At 44.6% G+C, this 24,267-nt stretch overlaps 1 protein-coding gene across 1 annotated transcript in view; it reads right to left on the reverse strand.

Moving 5' to 3' along the window:
• The window catches only part of sv2a (synaptic vesicle glycoprotein 2A), a 46,363-nt gene extending 23,063 nt beyond the window's left edge, over positions 1–23,300 (reverse strand). Inside the window, exons 1-2 of the mRNA XM_070965690.1 lie at positions 22,803–23,300; positions 5,609–6,399 (exon numbers count right to left, since the gene is read on the reverse strand). Of these exons, the coding sequence (XP_070821791.1) occupies positions 5,609–6,218 (610 nt within the window). The 5' untranslated portion in view covers positions 6,219–6,399; positions 22,803–23,300. The remainder of the gene's footprint in view (positions 1–5,608; positions 6,400–22,802) is intronic.
• Between the last annotated feature and the right edge of the window lie 967 nt (positions 23,301–24,267).

Here is a 24,267-nt window from a genome sequence, read left to right on the forward strand (position 1 = left end):
GGCCCAAAAAATCAGGTTAGTGCAGGTTTAGGTCGGTTGAAACAGCACTTTGATCAAAGCTCCTGAATCCTCAGACACTCGGGAGCAGTGTTGGCAGGTGGGAAGCTGGTGAGGGATCCCTGTGCTGTTCAGTTATCTGACCACTCAAACATGGGGGTTACCACCAAGGAGCAGTGGAGATGCACTGCAAAGTGTAAATCAGGGAGTAATATGGCAAAAAAATGGCAGCAAGTTGATGTTTTTTAAGGCATCTTTTGTGCTTTGACTTGCATGAAAGGTTATTTTCAGCTACAACCCTTTAAACTCGTCTACCGTTTGCTTTTGTCTGTTTTCAGCGTCATGAACAGCAACAAGCGGCTGAAAGGCCATGGCGAGGTTTGAGGGTGACACATATTCTGCCAACAATGACTCCGCTTTCATCAGTGTTTGCATTTTAAATCAGGCGGCAGTCCTAAGCTGCCAACCACAGATTCATTTTTTATTTATTGGACAATTTCACACAGTTTAAATATTTTCCTGTTGGTGGAGTTTGGCAGCAATGTTGTTTTATTCCACTGCTTTTCTCACTGTTGATGCGAGATGTTTCTTTAAGCCGCTGGGGATCATATCGCCCGTCAGTATCTCCATTTATTTCATATTTGTTTATGATGGACTTCCAGTGAATTGTTAACCTAACAATGTGCAATATCATAAAGAAGTGCCGCTTCCTCTTTCATTGTTTAATAATTCATATGATTTGCAATATTATGACAAAGGGAGAGATGAGCAGAAGCAGGAGTGAAAGGACGAGAGAAGCAGGAGTCTTCAGACAGCTGAGCACCTCAGCGCTCTGGACAGGAAGTGGGGGGAGGACAGGAGGAAGAGAGAGAGCGGAAAACGATGAAAGAGGAAGAGGAGGGGAGGATGGTGGCCTGTCTACGCTGTGACCGAGCTCCCAAAGGCTTCAGGGTAGCGCTTGTGTGTGTGTGGATGAACATGGAAAGAAAAATTGTGTGCCACTGCTGAGCTGTGTGTCCGTGCACATGAGTGAGGGAGGGGGCAGGGCAGGGGGCCGCTATTAATAGCCGGTTTTCCCTTTCTGCCAGAGCGCACAGGGCTTTTTGAACGAGCCGGGGGCCGAGGCTCTTCAGCACCGGAGGAGAACGCGGTCCCTCATCAGCTGAATCGGCCAGTCAGCCATCACACAGCTCGCTGCTAACCAAAGCCAAGCTGAACAACTAGATATGACTGTCCTACAGCGGTGGTCTCACTCTGTCACCGTGAGTGCTGTGACTGCAAAACAAACACTGCAGCAGCTGGTTAGCACACCTTCAAAGGCTGGAAATAACCTGTGAAATAAGCTGACTGGCTGAACTGTTACCTGCATTTGCCACGTGGACACCAGCACCTTCATTTAACCTTCAGTGGTGGTGCAACACTGTGCTAATTGTAAAGAAGGGAAAGCTTTGTTTGTGTGGTATTTAAAGGCATCTGTTACCGGGGGTGCGGATGATCTAGTTTGTATTCTGTTAACATGTGCTGCAGGTGTTATCACCTAAAGTGTAAATGAAAGGAAAAGGAACAACTGCTTCTGTAACTTTTTCTCAAAGAAATCCAAATTATGGCAGCATCAATTTAAAAGTCCTTTTCAAATGTTCAGGGAAATAAAAGCTCTCTGTTCAAACATTAGCGCCAAAAGAGCGAAAAACAGAAGAGTCTGTTCCCTGAGAGCTTGCATATTTATCATCAGATGTAAGCTGAATACTAATATCCACTCATTTCCATCTACAATAATGTGTACAAAATCTAATTGTGGAAATAACGAATTATATCTAGCGGGCTACTGCACACAAGCTGCTTTGCCTACAGCTTCCTCTCTGAAAGCGTCTCCCACAGGAGCCAAAAAAAAATCAAACATCTTCTCTTCATCCTGTCTGCCTGCCTTCATCCTTGATCTCAGCTCTTGATTCTTCGTTCATTAAAAGGCCAAGGAGACATTATGATAAACAAAGGTTCCTTTTAGCCTCAGGAGCAACTGTGCAAAAGCTAATCAGGGATGTAGCTGCAAAGCACAGCGCGAAGACTGAAGATGCAATGAAGCCATGAGGAACATCAACAGGAGGATGGACGCAATATCAAAACAATTACGTGATGACAGATAGATAGTTGTATATACAACAAATCCTGCAAGGTGGAGGCCCGTGGGTGGGTGTCCGTAGCCCTCCCTTGGCCCCCCTCGGCAGCACCATTGAGCAGGCAGACTACACCAAACACTCAACAGTGTGAAATCTACTTGACGCTAAAAGTACTTAGCTTCTCCAGCACTTTTCTAGAAAACTCCTCTGCTGCTGCTGCACATAACAAACCCAGCTTCTTCTTCCCGTTACGGCAAACCGACCTCGCTGCAGATGCAACCTCGGCAGCCTCACAACGAGGACAAATCAATGACAGCCACTGAGAGCCTCTCCGCCGCCCGAGAAAGCGACTCCTCCAGCTCAACCTGCAAAAACGCTGCACCACAGGCCTCGCCGCTGTCTTTTGGAAGCCTCGCTCTGGTTTTTCTTAGATGCAATGATTGCGAGGTCCATGATATGTTAGAAAACATCTAACAAAGTCGAGAAAATAGCTGAGAGCGTGGCTTTTTGTGGATGGGTGGGGGTTGTCTAACTACTACTGCTGAAGTTCTCTCTCTCCGTACATCTGAATGCTTTCCGCTGGAAGGGATCTAATGTCCTGCAGGCGATTACCACTCACACACGTGCAGACGCTCACCGTTACGCACACACAGAATACAGGTTCCTCTCTAACCCCAACCTGTGTGAAGCTCTGTTCGGACCGTGCGGAGAAGAAGAGGGTGGGGGAGGGAGAGTTTGGGAGAGGACACTGCGAATCATGGGATGCAGAGAGGCATGAGCAGAGGAGGCTCTCTAGCATGAGTCAGGCGTGTTGCATAACAGGGAGAGGGGAGGGAATCGGGGCCGGTCGTGTCTCCCTGCTGGCTCCCCCCTGGCATGACACAAAGCCAGACAAAGAGGGGGCAGGGAGGGAGAGATCAATGGACCAGGTGGAAGCAAATGAGTATGTTTACTCAAAAGTAATGTAAGTTCAAATTGGACGTAGTTGTACTGGCAGCTGCAGTGACCAATTATATTTAAAATCGTCACTTTTTTGCACCTTCCTTCCCCTTTTCCATCCTTTTCCCTCGCTGCAGTACTTTCTTAATGTTTTTTGTTCCCTCACTCTCTTCTTTCCTCATATATTCTTCCCAGTTTTCTCTCGTTCTTTCTGATCTCATTTCATCCTCTCTTTTCTCCTTTTGTTTCTTCTGTATTTCCTTCTTACCCCCTCTCTTTCCTTCGTTTCTCTTTTCATGAAAATGCGATTCAGGATTTTACTGCAACAACAACGCTGTTCTTCACAGTGAGTGCTTTTATCTTGGAGTCTGGGCAACATTTTACTGCTTTTCTTTTCTTAAACCAGAAGTAACTGATTTTTTGGCCATCTGGGGGCAAAGAAAAAAGCTGTGAACACAACAATGATAACATTGATAAAGCAAACTTGTAAACTTGTTCACAAACAGTCGCAGTCTTTTCTCTGGCCTCCTAATGAATACAAGTTTAATATTGACTTAATATTGACTCAGGTGATAATTCTCTGTGCGTTAATCACTATGATCCGCTGTTGTTAATATCAGAGCATTGATTTAAAGCCACTTAAAGAAAAAACATGAATGAACTTTGACTTGGCTGGACTATTTTTCCACACTGCTGTTACAGCTGCTGCTTTTTTTTTGTCACCACGGTATGACACACATTCACATGCAAACTGTTATGGATGTATGAGCAGACAGACGCTGGTCACTGTAACCGTCAGCACGGCGATCCATACCCTGTCCTCTGCATGGACCACTGAGAAAATCACACAACCCAGTAATCAATTAAAGGCATGGATGCATGCCAAATGTAGCTGTGTGTCCGTGTGAGTGTGTGTGTACTTTGTGAATTTTCCTGTGAGCTTATGTTTGTGTACGTACTCCAATTTTCCAATACAGCCTCACAGAGAGAAGCACACATGAACCCGGCAGTCCCTGACCAGCAGCAGACAGTTGCACTGTTAGCATCGGTGTTACTCAACAACGTCTTTCCAGTCAGAACCGGTGCTGAAGCCACGCTGATCACTTTAAAACAGCACAGACACTCAATACAGAGACACAGGCGCCCCCATCTGCAGGGAGACCATGTTCATCGATGTGGCCGCAGTGCAGCGGAACAGTCAAAACCCTGCGAGGGCAATGGAAATTATGTAATTAGATCTCGTCTAACTCATCAATGTAACTGAACATTTGAGGACGTGTCGAGATATCGAGAAGCTGCCGGATTCATTCAGCTCAGCAGAACTTTTGATCTAATTCTTCTCTTTTTTGTTTACTTGGATCTGCTTTTTAAGCTTTTTGTCATCTGAAATCTGAATGAATCTGATTTATCACCATTTTGAAATCAGGTAACAGGTATCAGGTAACTCAAAAATAGTATTTACAGATGATGTTGCGCACATTAGCCGACCGTTAGTGCCATTTTGGTGATTTTTAGCATAGAATCTCATTCCAGATTGTAAATGTTTACTTCAGTGTTTTACTGCATTTCCTAAAATTCATTCTTCTTTCAACAACCCGCCAAAGATCGAGTGTGAACTTTGCACGCTGCAAAATGTCAGTGATGACAGACGATTTTCTGCAAACTCCAATGAATCTGGACGGGAATATCTCAGTGTGATGTCAAGCTATCTATATTTCATCTACCTACGGGAAGAAAACCAATAAAATGTCTCTCTCTGCGGGAAATCTTTCTTTCTCCTGACATGTTTGATAAAATCCACACTAACAGTAACATCTATGTTCTTCACGAAAGCTAAGCAGTGTGTGTGAATTTGTTATCCTCGGGAGACCTCTGGCCCTCGTTCACGGTGTCCTTGCTGGGCAGCCAATGACAGATGGTGAGGCCTGTTTGGCTTCTGATTGGACACTGGCCCTAAGGATAGGAAATGATCACGAGGTCGTTGCCCCCTTCACAGCGTACAGAAACACAGACACAGCGACAGACGTGCAGCATGTACTGTGAGGAGGCAAACAAGAGGCGGGAAGATACATAACATAGGCTTTAAAAAAAAAAACAGTGCCGAAATCACCTTCACACACACGGACACACACGTTGTCCACCTAGAAAGCAGCTGAACTGGAGCAGAGAACACTGTGTTTGCATCGGCTGAGCGTTCGATTTAAAATCCTGCTGCTGTGCAGACGCTGCGCGGGCAGTTGAATCTTAAATAGCTGTACTTCCTCTGCCGACGAGGCTGTAGAAAAGCAATTACTGGGGGATACGCTGTAAAGGTAACTGCTAAGATAAGACAGAGATTAAATGTGAAGCGGTGGCATAAACTCCCAAAGGAGCCACTGAGATGAGAATAAACAGAGAACGGGAGCAGAAGACGGCAGATGAGTTGGACAGTTGTTTCTGTGCTGGTACTACCGGGTTCTCGTGTGTAATCCCTCCTCCCCTGTGCTGCTGAAATGTCTTTATAGAAGAATGTATTTTTTGTTTTCTACTTGGAAGCAAGATACTGTGAATCTTACCCAGCATGCCTTTGTTGGGCTCAGATAGACACATGTCCTTCTCCGCACTGGGCAGCACGAAGCCGACCACAAAGATCTCCACGCCATCGGCCATCAAGGCCAGCCCCAGGACGAAGTAGAGCGTCCACTGGAACTTCCCGTGGCCGCACTCCTGCAGGATGGTCTCGTACTGCTGGGCCAGCTCCTCCTGGTCTTTCCTCCTCTCGCCTTCATAGGCTGACAGATCCCTGAACTGCTGCGCCTGGGCGGCCGTCACCCCGTCCATGCCGCCGGCCTTGCCTGAGTCGGCCCGCGGGATGCCCTGGTACTCCCCTTCATAGATCTCATCGTCCTCGTCGTGTCCTTCAGTGGAGTCGCTGTGACCTTCGTCGTCATTGGCCCGGCTGTCGTTGCGGTAATATCCGCCGTCATTGCTCGGCACGCCGGCGTAGTCTTCATCATCATCTTCTTCCTCAAAGCGTTTGTAGGAGCGCTTGGTGTACTCATCGGCCATTTTGTCCACGCTGCGGCCCACCTTCTTGCCGACCTGTTTCTTTGCCACTTTGGCAATGTCCTTGGCGCCGCGGATGAAATCTGAGCGGCCATCCCTGTAACGCCCGTCGTCGTCCATCTTGGATGTGGAGGTGGTGGTCAGTTGCTGCTAAGGAATGAGAGGTATCAGGAGCGGCCCAAGCACATGAGTGTGCAATGGGGATTTCTATTAGCTGATGAATTCAGCACCGCGGACAGCTCCCTGCTCCACTGCACTGCTGCTGTTGGAGTTTGGCCAGCGTGCACTCGGATACCAAATCCTGTGGAAAAGCAAAGAAAAGAGCTCGTGTTAGCATGATTCATCACGCCGGCTGTGTAGTGCACGCGAGGGAGAAACATCTGTTATATGCACATTTTATACTGAAACACAAAGGACCACCGACATTGTCGATTTCCATCATGTTGCATTTGCAGACATACTGTCTGGCTCAGCACGAACGGCTGGAAAAAAAAGGACGTGACAGCTTTAAGGTGCTGACATCTGAGTCTCAGAGCGCAGTGGCCTATATTGACTGAGCAGCAGTTATCTCATTGCTCTCTCCTCAGTCCAGCACAAATCACAGCGTGGCATTTACTGTGGCGCACCGCAGAGCCAGCATATAATGGACCATGCTGTGACACAGACGGCTGTAATTAACAAGCAGAACTGCGTAGAGAAAGTACGACTACCGGTGGGGTTAGACTGAAGTTCCAGCTGAGGACACTTGTGATCACACTGATGTTAAAACGAGACATTTACTGCGAGGAAGTCAGAGCATAACGCTACTTCAAGGTGGTGTGAAATTGCAATTTTAGGATACAGGTCACTGAATACAAAAGCACTGAAACATTCAATGGTTTATATTTCACATTTGGTCTATTCTTCTCCGTCAAATAAAAGCATCAATGCCTCAGCACCTTCCTTCTACTCATCCATCTTCATCTCCCGGTGGCTCCCACACCTCCTTCCATCACTACTAATATCCTGTCTCCATTAGTCCTCATAAAGGTGAGAAAGTCAGAGCAAAAGAAAGCTCCATCATGAGTCTATCAGGAGGCCACCACGCTCTTTTCCGTGACACTTCTGTCAGCGTGATGCTGCCCTTGTTTGTCTCACTGACGAGGACACGCTGCGCCAAGAGTAAGGCTGCAAGCCCTACAAATGGGCAAAACAAACGCAGCAGGGAGGCCACCATTAGCATATGCGTTTGAGTGAGCAGCTGACATGCTGGGACTGTCCGAACTGCAGCTTCAATACACATGCAGCATCTATGCATGAATAAATCAGTTTAAATGAGCAAACCCCTGCTTAAAGCTGACCAGAAACGTATCTTAGATCTTAGGAATAGTTTGGTATTTTGGCAAATACACTCATTTGCTTTCTCATCAAGAGTTACAGTAGATAAGACTGACTTAGTCTAGTGGGTAAATGTGTAGCTATGGGCAGCAGCTGCTTAGCTTAGCTTAGCTTAGCATAAAGACTAGAAACAGGTAGTGAATGCCTGACTCTGTCCAAAGCTCACTAATTCAAACATTGCATCTCCTTGCGATAATCTACACACAAACAGAAATGTAAAAACGGCAAGCTGTGGTTTGTTATTGGTTATTTCTCAGCAAGATAATCGTCTCCTGACTCCAGCTTCATGTAGCAGACAGATACGAAAGTACTATCAGTCTTTTGGGAGATAAAATCCAGAGTGTGGACACTGTTTTTCTTAGTGGTATCAATCGTCTCATCTAATGCTGCAAGAACGTGAATAAGCATATTTCCCAAATGTTGAACAAGGTTTTTATGTTTTGGTGCATCTGTAAAACACTTTGAAATGCCTTTTTGTACAAAATGTGCCGTGCAAATAAACTTGGCTCGCCGTGCCTACAGTCAACACTAAACACTATTACACTTTCACACTACGGATTAATAATATCCCAGTGTGGCTTAGTTAAAACAAGGGCAAAATCTTCCATCGGGCATTGCGCAGAGGCAGAGGTAGGTGGATGTATACACCCACCAGCACATTAAAATGAAGCACTAATGGATAATGGTCGGTGTTGCTGATTTGGGAGAGGAGGCTGTGCCTGTACCAGCTCTGACTCGTTTTCCAATGCACACACACACAGACGGCACACAGACTGTACATGACCACGTTTTGTCAAAATGATAAAATCCCAAGTATTTCTCCGTGTTTTCAGTATGAATTCTTTAACCAGCAGCTACATGTGGGATGTTCAGTAAAGCACACGCTGTGCTAAAGGCCGTGCACCACACATAATGCACGCTCTGGTGCACAGGACTCATCTAAAACTATTTTACTATTTTACATTTATTGGATGTTTTACTTAACACAGGTTTGTATTTAACAAAATAAGCCAAGCTTTTAAAATATTTAATGTTGCTGCAACACACGCAGCCTGAATAAAATACGGCGTATAATCACCCCCTGCTACTAAATGCTAAGGACACATACTGGTCAGTACTCAAATAGTATCGTGGTTCAGTACGCAGCTGCATACCTGGTCTAACCTCTGCTTTACCCGTCTCTAAGATCAGACTGTTTACTGCTTGTCTGCAACAACAACATATCCAGCATGTATGTGCTCAGGAGACTGAGCAGAGATGATGTGCCCCCAGACAGCAAGTCTCTGAGGGATCGACTGCAGCTGTAGCCGACACTGGAGTCATTCTGGTAGCTTCCCACAGTCTCTTTAAAGAGAGCAGCAGCACAGCGCAGCATGGAGGGGAGAGGGAAAACGCTCAGCCTGAGGGGGCTGGCAGTACGCAGCAACACGTCCACAAACGCTGCCTCAATGTACTGCAGAGCAGCGGCACGTCAGAGGGAACAGCACCCTCAAACCCTGCCTGCAAAGTCCTGCGATTGTTTTTCATTTCACATGAAACAAACAGAAAAGGCTGACTTGCCTGCTATCTGATTTTTCATGTCATTGAATATACCTGTTTAAGCACAAAATGAAAAATTACTTGTCTCTTATTTTTGCCTATGATGCTTCACAAAGCAGTTCACCCAAGAAACCCACAACCTCTTGCAAACAGCACCAGAGAGGCCAAACTGCAGAGAGCACCAGGAGGTGAAAGACACCCCGTAAAACCTCTAATTTCACGGATTTTAAAATAAAATGAGCAGCAGTGCAGAGTTTAAAATATTCCTCCTCTTGCTCAGTCCACTGCCCGCAGTAATAACAAGGGTGAAGAAGGTGTTGCAGCAGCGATGCAGGCTAGCATCCAGTTCTGAGTCATCCTCTATGTTTTCTCCCTCTTATGGCTCAGTCCAACATCCTTTTTCAGCTGGAAACACTGGAATTGACATCTTGGCTTACTAGCTTATGTTCACCCTAAAATATATGGCTAATATCTACTTACACGTGTATTTATAGCTCATATAAGTGAGGAATGGTGGCTGCTACAAAGATTAAGCACTAGCAACTGACCGTTAGCTCACTGCTGCTACATGTTAAGCTTTCCTTGTTAGTGTGGTACATACGCATATTGTGTAGTGAGCAACTAACAGACATGCTAATGATTGTATTTTACATTAGAGCGGATAAAAACATATTTTAATCCACTCCATTCCAGTCCAAAGCAATGATAATAATGCATTAACCAAGAGCACTTTATTATGCTCAAGCTTATTAAATCTTGGCATCTCCAAGCAACATCATGGTGCCATGGCGCCGTCAGTGCTCTGTGTTTATTACTGTCTCAGTGCCTGGGAAGTGATCAGATTGCACTGACAGCATAAGGATCAATAAACCAATGAGCCATGTAATTAATGCATGCACAATGAAGGGCCGGTGTGAACGTTTCGCCGGATAAGTGCCAATAAACTAACCTCGGTGACACTACTATTGTTCTCGTTCCAGCCCATAAAAATGTTTTTAACCTATTTGTTTAACAATGTTTGAGTAACAATAAGTTTATTATAGTGAGAAAACAACAGCAGAGAAGAGGAGGGAGGGTAGCAGGCAGTGGGAGGGCAGGGGGGAGGGAATCTCTGAAAGCTTCCTGTGCAGCCTCGGGGGTGCTGAGCAGACACAGACTACTGCCAAGCTAACATCACAAGACCCGAACGTCTGCTGGGACCACTGAGCTTCTAAGAACACGCTCACTGAAAGCCAGCTGAAACCGAAACCAGGAAGAAGGGGAGTTTTCTTTAGTGGTTCCCTCTTCACCCCGCCTGCACAGAATAATACGGTAAATACAGAGATTATAGTAACACACATCCACTAGCATCTCTGTGATCGGCTGATAATGTGCAATGACTGCAGATTTGGCAATGATGCAACCGGATGTCAGAAGGCGAGTACTCGTGTAAAAGAGTATTTAATCTCATTTAGTTTGCACTGACTTTCTGAGGAATTTGACATTATTTCAAAACTAATGTGAATATTCAGAAGTACAGATTAAAATTTAATGATGTTAAAATTACATATAAGGCCGTTCTATTCGGCTAAGACTCAAGGATCTGAGAAACAGGTCTGTGCTGCTCACATTAACAACGCTAACATGCTGATGCTAAGCAGGTGCGATGCTTCCTACATGCATCTTATATTAGTGTGCTAACATTTGCTAATTAGCACTAAATATAAGACGGTGTGTGACTTCGACAGGAGGCTTTTCAGGTTGCTGAACTGCACCAGTGGCCAACATCTGGGGGGCAGAAACACAAACACTTCAGGCTGAACTGCAGAAACAAGCATCCAGGGCCGTTCAAACCGACTGCGACAGAAAATGTTTGTTGCTGAATAACAGAGTTATTGCTTTGGATTCTCCGCCTCACAAATGTCCCTCTGGTCGCCGGCTTTGGTTGGATTTGAACAGAAATGTTTGTTTCAGGCTGAGCTCAAATAATATGGGCCAGAGTAAAGATTTGATCCATATCTGCTCATCGTTCATTCTGTGGTCATCTTAAGAAAAAGCTCTTTGGTTTCTCACTCTGAAGGGCAGCATTACATCATGAGCGAAGGTTGTGAAAGACATTTGGTGCTTTGTCATCCGCCTGGATCTCATCCGACAAACTGCTCATTTTAGTTTTCGCTTGCATGTTTGTGATAACTGAACGATCAATTCATGAGGCTCCGGCCACTTTTAATTCAATTCATTAACATGTAGTACGAGCCTCAATGTGTGAAATGTGGACATACAGCATGCAGAGAAAACGCAATTTATGGGGTCAGTTGGATAAAGGCTACACAGTCACTTCCAGACAATGTTTTGCATTAGATGCTTGACTCATGTGTTCAGCTGCTGTTAAATCAGTCTGTTGTTTGGTCCATCACTCGCCTTGCAATGAATTTGTACATAACAGAGCTGAAAAAGGGTTAACATTGGACTTTTGAGGTGGACATAAGCACGACTCCAAGTAAATGCTAATGTGCATCTTGGAAGCAATTTTGAAAGCGATTGCTCCATTAAGAATCTATTAAAGGTCGCATCAGCCATGAGGACAGTGCTAGCTCGCACCTATCAGCTCAACCCTGCTGCAGAAAATTGGATTTCATGGCTCAAAAACAACAACCTAGAGAGCAGCAAGTGATAAACTGAAACTCCAGGCTTCAAATCCACCGTCCCTTCAGAGGTTTATGGGCGACACCGCCGGCAGACACGATGACCATGTTCTGTTGCCTGCAGACGACGGCTCAGTAAACCTACAGCGCAGGCAGAATGCATCAAACATGAGGAAATGGCCTTGTTTGCTGTTTCCATAAATACACTGAGACGGACGCAGGACGAGGCTCTGGAGTGGTGTGTCTGAATACGATTAAACACTCATCTTTATGCAGGCTCCATCGTCAGGTGGCTGCACACTGAAAACAATATTCAGTGTAAGGATTCACTCATTTTGAATGACAGAAGCCAGCGGAAACAAGCAGTCAGCTCAGTTTGGGTCTACGTACATCAGCTGTGATGTTTGCTCCCACGCTGCTCCCATAAAAGACAAATAATGCTCAGGACACACAAGTTTTACAGCCATGCAAATAAGTTGTAGATGGAGAAGAGATGAAAAGACAGATTACTGTGTATCACTCCACCTCTGTGCAGGATTAATGGTGGATATTCATCATGGTGCTTTTCAAAACTTGTTTTTCATTTCATGTTATCAGACAAATTCTATTATTATTCTCTACATTGAAACTTTCAAAATGGTGAAATTTGAAAATGCATATTAACATATTAAATAGGAATAAATAAGAGATTTTGTTAACGTTTTATTATTGTAAATATTTCCTTATAATTTCCACAAAAGTGTCCCCTAATGATGTCATTTGGGTACTGATTATTGTGAGAATAGAGACAATTCAATTAGTACACACAGCTAAGATGAACATGCAAAAAGGCCTGAAATACAGGCAAACATTCAACACGTACAGTACGGATGATCAAGTGTCCAAGAATAAATGAAAATATTTACTTTGGTGTGAAGGAACCTTTTATCTCACTATTATTTCCCACATAATCAGCACAAAATAAAACATAATGACTTCTAGCCTGGGAACTTACAGATGTGTACATTAAAGATAACTAAGCCAACTCTGTCAAAAAATACTGCATATTGATTATTGATTTCCTGAAGGATGAGTCTCAGTCATTTCAGTCATGGAGAACATCGGTGGTTTATCTTGAGGTTTTGTTATGGATCCCTTCGTCCTGTATCGGCCTACAGCATCACCTCTGCCACCTGGTCTCCCCGTTTGGAGCATCCTGACAGTAAATCTGTATTTCCTGTTTTTCACTTTAGCTGGAATCATCTACATCCATCTCTGCTGAGCGACTCTATCAATTTTCTACTCCTCTCTGAGGATTCAGCCGATTGGTTGATCCTCCGTCGTCACCATGGTCACAACCTTTGTACCAGGAGGCTCATCTGAATGCAGTGAGGCAGCCCTTCACCATCTGATTACTCTTTCACAGGCTGAAGATGCTGAAATGAGAGTGGCTGTCGGTTGACTCTCTGCATGTGAATAACAAACACTCTCAGTGTGCATCATGATGTTACTGCGCAGCCGTGGCTGCTTTGCTTCTATGCAACTGAGCTTCACTGAAGACTGAATGCTTTGTGGGCTACACATAAAACAGATAAGCTCGCGGTATAAAGAGTTATTGTGAAACAAAGTGGTTTCCCAAGCTGTTCTGGCATCTCTAATGAAGTGTAAATTGATAATAAATTAACGGTTGAGGTGGGGGCCCAGCAAAAACCCTAGCTGTTATTTGTCACTGATGAAAGACTTAATTATGTAATCCCATTTTCTTCCAGTGAGCAGAAAAGACACCAGAGGGATGGGAAGTGCAGCCTCATACACTCACACACACACATGCACTAACACACACACATGCACTAACACACACACATGCACTAACACTTGTGGAACATACAATGTGGCGGGCTAAAAGCATGCTAACAAAAGATAGCAGGAAAGAACAGGCTGCACCAATAACCACAGTTTTCAGGTGCTTTGGGTATGAACATATGGAACACAGCGGCTCTCTTCAGTGGAGAAGCATATCGGGATTATTCCACTGTATTTGTAAATAGCCTGGCCACATCTCAACTCTTTACCCCTCGGAGGAGCACTTGAGATTTCCGGATGCCTCTGAAGGAGTCATAGCCGCAGCGGTCTGACTCTGACACGCAGCTCTTTCAACACCAGTGAACGACCGCCATTCATAACTCTCGCTGATGGCCTTGAGCCTTTAACAATTACTCTTTACTGCGCTGCTAAAAGCGTCCCGAGCATCTGGTAAATCAAGCTGCTCAAAATAGACCCCCCCCCCCTTCACATCAGGCCCTGGCACTTGACGATAGGAGCGGGACATTTTATTTAGTGGAAATGCAAGACCCATTTAGCGGCAGGCAGTTTTTGGCAGGGAAAAAGACAAGCGGTTACTGGGCTCCGAGGAGACGGATGAGGAGGAAGAAACCAGCGATCAGTTCAGCGCAGCACGGCGATCGGCGCCCTTAAATTGTTCTCCTAATAAAGCAGCTTCAGTGATCTCCCATCACGCTCACAGCTCCATTTATTTTCTTGACAGCAGGAGGTAGACAGTTACAATCTTCTCCTCTGCGCTCTCTCTCGTCCCTGATGCCCGAATAAGAGCGACTGAAAAGTCTTTTATCCCAAACTAACATGTAAACAGATGGAAAACGGTGCGTCCACAGCGTGTTTTTGCCGCCTTTTTTTGGAGATTAGTCACATTACTCATGTGCACATGATGAAAAAAGCACTTCAGTTTGACCTCCTTGTGGCTGCAGATACAGTGTGTGTGCAGTGTGCAGCAACAAGGCCCCAAACATGTCTTTATTTGAACCAGCCTTTAAAATGAGATGCTAAAAATGAGAAATATTTAGCATTTTATAGCACCGCTGAAGCGTTGGAGCAAACCTGTTTTAACATACATTAGATTTACTGACTGGCATTCCCGCTTCATACCTCTGAGAGGTGAAACAGCCTCTGAAGTGTCTCTGCAGCTCTCTTTGCTCGAGGTAGATTATTTCCCATTTGAATTTCTCGCGTTCATTTAAAGTTGCATCCAATTAACAGCCCTTCGTTTGCTGCCAGGATGAGTCATTCCTGTCTCCAAATATAACCTCGGCCTTCATCGCCTTCACACATACACACAACTTTCTCAAAGTATCGCTCTCCGCTAGGCCTGCAGCTAACTAACTTATTTTCATTATCGATTAATCGTTTGGTCAAAGAAATGTCAGATTTTAGTTACAACTTTCCAGTTTGAGGTGGCGTCTTCAGACATCCTGTTTTGTCTGACTAAGAGTCTAAAAAGTGATCTGTTTTGCAGTTTTGACTAATCAATGAATTGTTTCAGCTCCTCTCTTCATAGACATACAGTGAAGCAATGCTGTGCAGTTGAAATCTTTTCCAATTTTGTATATTTGAATTATTAAATCTGAATTATTTGCTCGCTCACAGTCTTACAGCACACATTCTGCATCTCTACTCCAATTTTTAGTGTTTCTGTCTTTTCTCCGCTTTCATTCACACGCTGAACAAATCTCGATGCTCACTTGACAGCACAGACGCTGCCGTTAGCGAGTGCGAAGAAACGCATGTGTGCAAAAGCGACAGATCAATGCAGCACGTATGTGCATGTTAGAGAGAGTGACAGGTGGAAATGATTGGGCCAGTGCTGAATCCTGAGAGCTGCAGATGGCTGCTAATGTCATGCGGCGCTGAATTAATTTCTCTTGACAAGTCTGATTTCTCCTCTTGACGCACGCGGTGGATTTTCTCCCCTGATGGATCATCCCCGAGGCAGAAGCCCCATCAAGACGACATGCTGATCGAGGAAGATGCTGAATGAAATATGAGTTCATTCCTGAAACACAACTGTACATATTTAACAAGCACACATAAACAAATCATCGGCTTGAGTTTAATAATCATCATTTTTTGCTGAGACACTGAGGCTGGTCTTCAAATTACAAATGACTTTGTGTATGTTTTTTATAAATAGAGTGGGTGTCTGAGGTTTTGTTCAGACCCGCTCGTAATATGTCATTTTAGAGCAAAACTCCTCACAGTTTCTTAGCAACACAAAGTGCTGCAATCATCGTGCTGAGAGACGAAGTGGTGGCCAGCGCTCTTTCTGAAGTCAATAAAAGTAAAGGACCAGCACTTCAGAGAGACTAATGGCACGACCACTTAACAGTCTCAAAACTGGCTTTTAGTACAGGTTCATTTATTTCTTTTGTCTCTATTGTACTTTGAGGGCATCTCTTCTGCAATCTCCATTCTCCAATCTTCATTAGCGTTATTCCTCACAGCCCACAGAGATACACACAAAGGAGTCCCGAACCACAAGACAATAAAATCTGACTTTGCGTTCAATCCACTGGACAGCCACCAGTGTCTCGGCTGGAGCATTCTGGGTCGGGCCAGCAGGGCCCACGCGCTTGCTCCGTTTGACTATTCCCCCACAAGACTCAACAAACAAACACCTACGCTCTTAATAAAGCATGCTGCCATGATGGGCTAAGACCACAGGAGGAGATTACATTCAGTCGTAGCTCTCCAATGTGGAAAGGAGAGACGAGGCAGCTGTGTGTCTGTGAATGTTTATAACATTAAGTGTGTGAGGATGTTCACACTGCTGAGCAACAGGAAAGGCTGCTGACAGAGTAGTTCAACTGTAGTCATTCAACTTACATGCAGTTACCAGGTGTCAATAAGGGAGGCAATGTCTCCATCAGAAATGTTGTTCAGACAAGTCCCAAGTTTTAACTTATTCAGGGAAATATTTGAACATTTACTTTATGGATTGGGTCAACAGGAGAATTTTTCCTCTAATGCCACCATGAGGTTTTCAATAAAATGTCTCAAAAACTGTTGGATTTGGTGTAAATATCCCTCAGGATAAACTGTAATAACGTGATCCTCCTTTCCTTATAGCGCCATCATCAGGTCAAATTAGCATGCTAACATGCTATAATAAGATGATGAACCTGCTAAACATCATCATTGTGAACATGTTAGCACGCTGACGTTAGCATTTAGCTTCAAGCACTGCTGTGCTGCTATCATCTGTGGACTTTCAGTTTCGTGTCAAGACCCAAGAATAATGCCATCAGCATCCTCATCCACCATTTTTCCACCATCAGCTGCTCTGGTCTGAGCTTCGAGGGGAGTCCTGCTGAGGCTGTGTGAGGGAGCCATCAATTATTTATGTCTTGTTTTCTGCCCACAAAGACAGAGGTGCCAGAGTCGACTCGGCCCTCAGCTGTGATGTATTGGTGCGATAAAAAAAACTTCCTCACAGCAGCCTCGGTCCAGTTCCTGCTCATCTGCACCAGCCACAGTGTGACATCTGCACAGAGACACGCAGGAAGTGACAGTTTTATCCAGCTGCACCACGTTCCTGCATGGCTTCAGGCCAATCAAGGCTAACAACATAATAGCAGCATGAGAGGAGGGTGTGATGATTGGTTGTTGGGCTTACTGGGTCATAGCCCCTCCTTGGCTGCAAAGTCCCCTTTGGGAGAATCTGCAGCCTAACATGAGTCACGTCATTGTTCCCCTGCTTGGGCTCTTAGTGTGCACCGTCACCCTGGTGGCACCAGGGCGGCTAGCAACAGCATGTCAAACACAGTGACGTCAGCTCTCTGCATCCATTTTGGCTTTGCTCTCTGCAAAATGGACTGAAGAGGAGTCAGAGGGCAGCTGACTGGTGCACTTCAAAACCTGCAGCAGGGTAGATCAAAACTACAGCTGTGTGCACAAAATGAATTTCACAGCGCGTAGCAGCAGCCATTAGTGTCATTTTCTGCTGTTTAGCACATTAGCATTCGCTGCTTGTGTCTCTACAAGTTAATAGTGTTGTGACCTGCAGTCATCTCAAAACGTCTTTCTTAAACTGATGGTGTGTTTGTTAGAAAATGGCTGACCTGCTGAGAAGCCACAAATTAGGCTACACATATGAAAGCGAAATCATACTAAAAATGTGACAAATCACAGCTAGCACAATAATCGCAGGTAAGTCAACTATGGAAGAAATAGTTATTATATACTTATTGTTTTTACTCTATCTATCTATCTATCTATCTATCTATCTATCTATCTATCTATCTATCTATCTATCTATCTATCTATCTATCTATCTATCTATCTATCTATCTATCTATCACTGATGCTGCTGTAAATTGGAATTTCCCCTTGCAGGACTAATAAAGGTATATTGAATTGAAATATGATTAGACATTGTGGAGTCCCTGTTGGAAAAACCAGCATTGACCAGCATCATTTCCATGCTGGCCTATGCTGGTTTATGCTGGATTGATGCTGGTTCAGCTGGTGAGTCAACATAGCTATACTGGTACACCAGCATGGTGTTGCTAATAACGTTGGTGGACCAGCATCAAAACACAACATATGCTGGTATAACCAGCATACCCCATGCTGGTTTTGCTGGTGTCTAGCAGCTAGCAGTGGCTAGTTTTGCTGGTGGCTAGCAGCTAGCAGTGCCTAGCAGCCACCAGCTAAACCAGCATCAATCCAGCATAAAACAGCATGGACCAGCATGGACATGATGCTGGTCTATGCTGGTTTTTCTAACGGGGGTAACACAAAACTAAGGGACTGCATCATGCTAGCAGCTTTGAACAGTGCTAAATGCTAACATCAGCATGCTCACAGTGACAGTGTTAGTGCATGCTAACATTTGCTATGGAGCCCCAAACACACACAAAGTACAGCTGAGGCTGCTGGGAAGAAGAACAAGAACGTCTGCACCAAATATAAAATTCAATCCATCCAGTAGATACTGAGATATTTCAGAATTACAGACTTTGCCTTGACACAATAATGAGAAAAAAGAAAAGGGCCTTGAGACGATAAAACCAGGTTAACATGTGTAATAGTGGATTATGCAGTTCGATGAAACACCACAGCTTCCGAGGAGAAAGTCTTCCTCGACACCGAAGATGTAGGCCAGACTCTCCATGCAGATACCATTACCAGAGCACTCTGCAGAGGCTCTGCTGTAGCTCTTCCCTCTCACTGAACAATGGCTGTAATGTGTTTCTACGCTTGTGTGAATTAAACTGTTGTCAGTACAAGCTTTGCTCTTGTTTCTCTGTGCATCAAAGCTGCAGCGTTTGTCATCTCACCGCTGCGTTCGAGATCAATCTACCCAACGCTGCTCTTTAAACGAGTGGAGTGGAAAAGAGGAGATGCTTTATTTTACAGGTTCCACAGTTTCTTCATAACCTCCTACAGGGTTTCTTCAAATGACTTTCTAATGAGAAACTTAATTACAGGGAAAATAGAGGAAATAATCTGATGAACAGAATAGTTCAATGTTTTGTAAAATACGCTTATCTGCCTTCTTGCCAAATGTTGTGTTTTAAATACGGGGCTGGAGCCAGGATGCAATTAGCTTAGCCTAGTATGAAGACTGGCAGGGGAAACAATCTCTCCAAAAATGAAAATATATGCCTACCAGCAGCTGTGAAACTCATGTTGTACATCATATGTTCATCTGTACACAGACAGAAATGTAAAAAGTGGTAGTTTTACTGGGAGTTGAGTCTTTGTGCTCAGCTAAGCTAACCGTCAGCTCCATCTTCAGTGGACAGATAGGAGAGTGGTATCGATCTTTTCCTCTGAAATCCAGCAAGAAAGCGAATAAGTATATTTCCTGAAATATCAAACTATTCATGTAAAGGTCCAGCGTGCACGATTTAGTGGCATCTAGTGGTGAGGGTGAAGACTACAACCTATTGCGGATGCCAAACTTGCATAAAATGTGAAAGGCATTTTCTAGAGCCAATGTTTGGTTTGTCTGTTCTGGGCTACTGTAGAAACGTGGTGGTGCAACGTGGCGGACTCTTTGGAAGAGGACCTGGTCCATCTGTAGATATTAAGGACTAACGAATATTAAGCTAATGAAAACACAACGCTTCGCGTCTTCATGATTAACCATAACCACAATCATCATCTTCCATTCCTGCCAATAGATCCGCTGAATCCTAAACACTGGACCTTTAAGGCAAAAGGTATAATTTCTTGAAAGAACTGCCCAAATCTTCGTGACTGGAGAATCTGACCTAAACTTTAAGACTTATCTAATTGTATACAATCTTGTAATTTCTAACTATAGAGATAGATTACACAGAAAGTCACACATTTATGCATGGCGAGCTGCGCTGACTGGGTTTCTTTGGTAAGAGAAGGTTATTCAACCAATTAACTGAATAAATCTGAGCACTGGCACCATTTGCCCTCTTATAAGTACCAAATTACATCGCCCATACCAGAAACCTTCCAAGGAAATTACCAGTTATGTTCCATGAAATTCTTTTTATTATTTGGTAAGTTTGGTGATCGTAAAATAAATCTTTGTTATCCCTGATGATTTGTTGCAGTCGCAGCCAATCAAGAGACAGATGTCACAAATACAAAAAGAAGCAAACAACAGGGCCAATGAATATTAACTATTTGTTTATAAATGCAGAAGACAGTAATCAGACACCTCCTCTGGCATATGAGAGACCGATGCTCTGTCAGGTGTTAATGAAGAGTTATGTGCTTGACACTAATCGCTGCTCGGACCCACCCATCCGGACACGACAGGACAGGCCATCGATTATGCCTCAGTCTCTCAGTAAATCTTGAGCATGTTTCAGCAGCAGCATCGCGAGCCAAAAACTGATCTGTGCAGAGAAACAATGCCATACAAACGAACCACCAGGACCTAAACGCTGAAACAGCTGTGCTAATTGCTGATCTTGACAACACCTGGATGGGGTAGCTGAGGTGGATAGCTGTGCTCTACTGCACCACAACCTTTTTTTTTTTTAAAGATGTTATGCTAATGCATCCGGCACCACTGCTCGCAGCTGCAGGGAGAGGCGAGTTGTAACTTGTGACGGGGCTAATCTCTGCGGACAGACCGGAGCACGGCCCAATCAGCAGGGGTAGCGAGCAGAAAATGAGAACACCAAACAGAGCAGCTCCCTCAGCTCCTCCTGCTTTCAAGTGCAGCTCCTGTGTGTTGAGCTGTGTGAACAGTGCTTTAAAAGGGAGCGTCAGCATCAACCGCAACACAGACGTCAAGTCACTCTGCTTTAGTTATGCTGAGTGATGCTGCACGAGGGAAGATTTAATCATGTTATTCAGCACGTTGTTGGTTCTTTCCTATCTTCAGGCTGCAGAGCAACACTGTCAGTGCCTCCACTCATCTAAAGGGATCATTATCGAGCAGTCTGTTGCCTTAAAAATGTCAGAAAATAGTGAGAAATGAGCATAATGATTTCCCAAAGCCTATGTTGACCTATTTGATAGCTTCTTTTATTCAACCAACAGTCCAAAACACATGGATTCAGGTTAGTATCATATGTGAGAAAGAAGCACCAAATCCTGAGATCCAAGAAGCTGGAACCAGAAAAAATGTTTGAAAATTACTTCGATGATAAATAAATATCAAGTTCTGCCAATCGATTAATCGCTGCAGCTCGTAGAGGGGTGTTTTGAAGCTTGGATATGGCTTTGCAGCAATTGTCTTTGCCACTGCAAAGGTGGAGCAAACACCACTACCAATAACACTGTGTGTTGTATTCTGAGAGACAGCTCCACCAGGATTCACACTGAAAACATCCAAGATGATTTTCACTGTTAACAAGGTCTAAGGTTCGAGTCCCTTGGGTGACTCGTGCCTGACACAGGTTGCTGTAAACTAAACAGGTGTAGAAAGTGGATTCAGAGATGGACTGCATGTAAACATCACCAATACTGAACTGCCACGAAACAGAAAAGGCAGAGAGGATTTGAGTGTTAAATGCAGCAGAAGTCGACTGAAGCTCCAGTCACAACCAGAAGCAAGAAGAAAAACCAAACTGTCAACTGCATTAACGTCTGAGTGCCGTTAATGCTTCAGAGGGGAGCTGCTGCACTGTATGCCAAGGTAAAGATGTTACCAGTGCTCTCTCTGCAGCTTGACACAGGCTAATTAAGAGGCTGAAAGTGTGTCAGGCTTTGAATCACAAACCATAAATCATAATATAATCAAAGAGGACTGTCAGCGGTCCTGCAGGGTTTCAGCAGCCGCTGCTCCCTCACTGCCACCCTTCATGTGGGCTGGATACATTAACAGCTCACAAACTGCCTGAGCTGCCATCATGGCTGCCACAGGGACGAGACATCAGACGAGCCAAGTTGTAAAACGCATCAGCTCCAAACACAGAAGAGACCATAAATCCACGCCATCTATCGTCCTCCTCATCCTCCTCCTCCTCCAAACAAGAGTTAAAGGACACCCACAAGATCAGGCAATGTCCCTCTCTGGGCTTTGACCCCACTGATATAAACCACCGCAAAGCAACAGCACAGAGGAAAGCAGGGGAAAACGCTCATCACTCTTTCTCCATCACATTCTCCCCGGTGGGTTTCTACAAGGTCATTTTGGCGCACGACGCAGGACGGGACACCCTGTTACACTGACACCTCTGAGCTTGGCCTGAATATCTTACAAATAAAATCTAACGACCCATCATCAGGACAACTTTCCTTTACACTGTGAGGGAAAAGTGCGTTTAAGGCACAAATTTCTGACCGCGTACGAAAGAGAAAAGGTGGAACAGGCGGCGGAGAGGAGCAAGGGCATCGGTGCCAAAACCATCGCCAGTTAGACAGAACTGGATCGATAAACTGGAAGCTGAGCAGAGGCCTATGTGCTGTTTAATGCCATTAAAACATAACACTCGTAACCTCCTACCCTCCTCTCCATGCCTCCCCCTCACAGTGAACCTTCTGCGCTTGGAAGGATGACGATGATCGCTCTTAACGCGCAAGACCTCCCCGCAAGAGCACGGACGAAGGACGCAATTCGCCAAAATCCGTCATCAGAAATCTGAAAATGATGCCTTAATGAAACATTGCAGAGGAATAGCCTACATGTTCTCATCCAGAAGTCGACGTATTCCTTGATTTCTCCTCGGGTGCGGGTTTAGGGGTCATCGCGTTGCGCAGCACATGCATAAACTCGTTTTTTAACGATAAGCAAATGTCGAGTCGTACCATAAACACACGTAAATCTTGCTGTTGTCGTGCGCCTGGATGCACGGTCGATGAGGGCAGCAGCTGAGGAAATTGGGCAATTAGCGCAGTAAAAGACAGATTAAGGCAGATTTGCGCATTTAAGGAGGATGATCCATTTTCTTACCTTTTGGTGCGAAGGTCAGCGCGTTTTGGGGGGATTCGCGTTTTTTTCTGTGTAGGGAGTCACCCCGAGTACCTGAAGCAAAAAGCTCCTGTGTGCCCCTGTGATGTACAATGACGTAGCAGAGGAGAGCTGCACCCTCCTCCCTCCTCCGCCCCCTTTACTTACTACACAACATCCCTCTTGGATGGAGACACCGCCTCCTCCTCCTCCACTCCCATCCCTCCTCCAGCAGACACCATTCCCCTCAGAGAGAAGAGGGGTGTTTGCTGGTTTGCATGAAACCTGAAACGGTGAAGGTGCTTTATTTATTTTCCTCTTCAGTGATTCAATCACTGGTGAGCCTAAATATGACAAAGTCACACTTTGCGTGCGATGCGCACAGCCGGGTGGAGAACGCGCTCCCTGCGCTCACGCTCACTGCATCACGGTTAGACTGTCATTTGCTCCATATGCACCAAATGGTTGATGCAATGAACTGTGCAAGACGAGCCTCTCCCCGCACGTGCTCGGGCTCGTGCCTATAATTGGCCACGTTAAAAAGAAGAAGAAAAAAAAATCCTAAGGATGCCCCTGGTGGTCCTATAGAGGATGTGATACACTGCGGCGCAACGCACTGAAACCGTCAGACAAAAATAACCTCGGTCAGCAATAAAGACGTGAAGGCAACAGTCAGTAATTATATAACAATAAACTTTATTTGTATCGCACAAGTCAAGCAAGAGATGCAGCTCAAAGTCCTTTACAGCGAAGGCATCGCGTGCTCCAAGTGCTTAACATAAAAACAAGGGCAGAAGATGAACCGACAATTAGATGGAAAATAAAACCCGCTTGATAATGATGTTAAAAGATAATTAAGATAAAATGAACACTGAGGATGAAATGGGGAAAAAATGACTAAACTATTCCAGGATTTTATTGAAAAGTTGAAATGACATCTGGCTACAAATATCGTCATAACTGTATTTTGTACATCACATCAGGCAGAATGGTGGTTCTAACACTGCGTTAGGGGTTAGGGTTTGGGGTTTTCTCTGCCTCTTCCTCACCTGTGTCATTTTCTCTTCCTCTTTGTCACTTTTTTGAGCTCAGTTTTGGTTTCCACCAGCTGCTGGATGTTTCATTATGTTCACCAGCTGATTGCTAAATTAGTCTGCCATTTGATGCAGCACACAGTGAGCTTATCAGGGCTTATTTTGCTGAAAACAGCTGCCTGGAAGTGAAACTCATTAAAACAAATGATTAAAGTTGCTGCCATAAAAGCAAAATAATGAGCTTTAAAGACGCTAAACTGAGGGGAGCTGCAGTATCACAGTCATTTAATCCATCACTAATGAATTGAAAAAGACAATTCTCATGCTGTTTCTGCATTAATTTGAAGGCAGCCCAACATTTAAAGCAGAGGTCTTTTCTCAAAATGTGCCTGTCCTGTGTGGTAAACTCAAAAAAGGACTTAAAAATTCTTTAA

The sequence above is a fragment of the Chaetodon trifascialis genome, chromosome 7, assembly GCF_039877785.1.
Source record: "Chaetodon trifascialis isolate fChaTrf1 chromosome 7, fChaTrf1.hap1, whole genome shotgun sequence".
In the NCBI taxonomy this organism is placed as follows: domain Eukaryota; kingdom Metazoa; phylum Chordata; class Actinopteri; order Chaetodontiformes; family Chaetodontidae; genus Chaetodon; species Chaetodon trifascialis.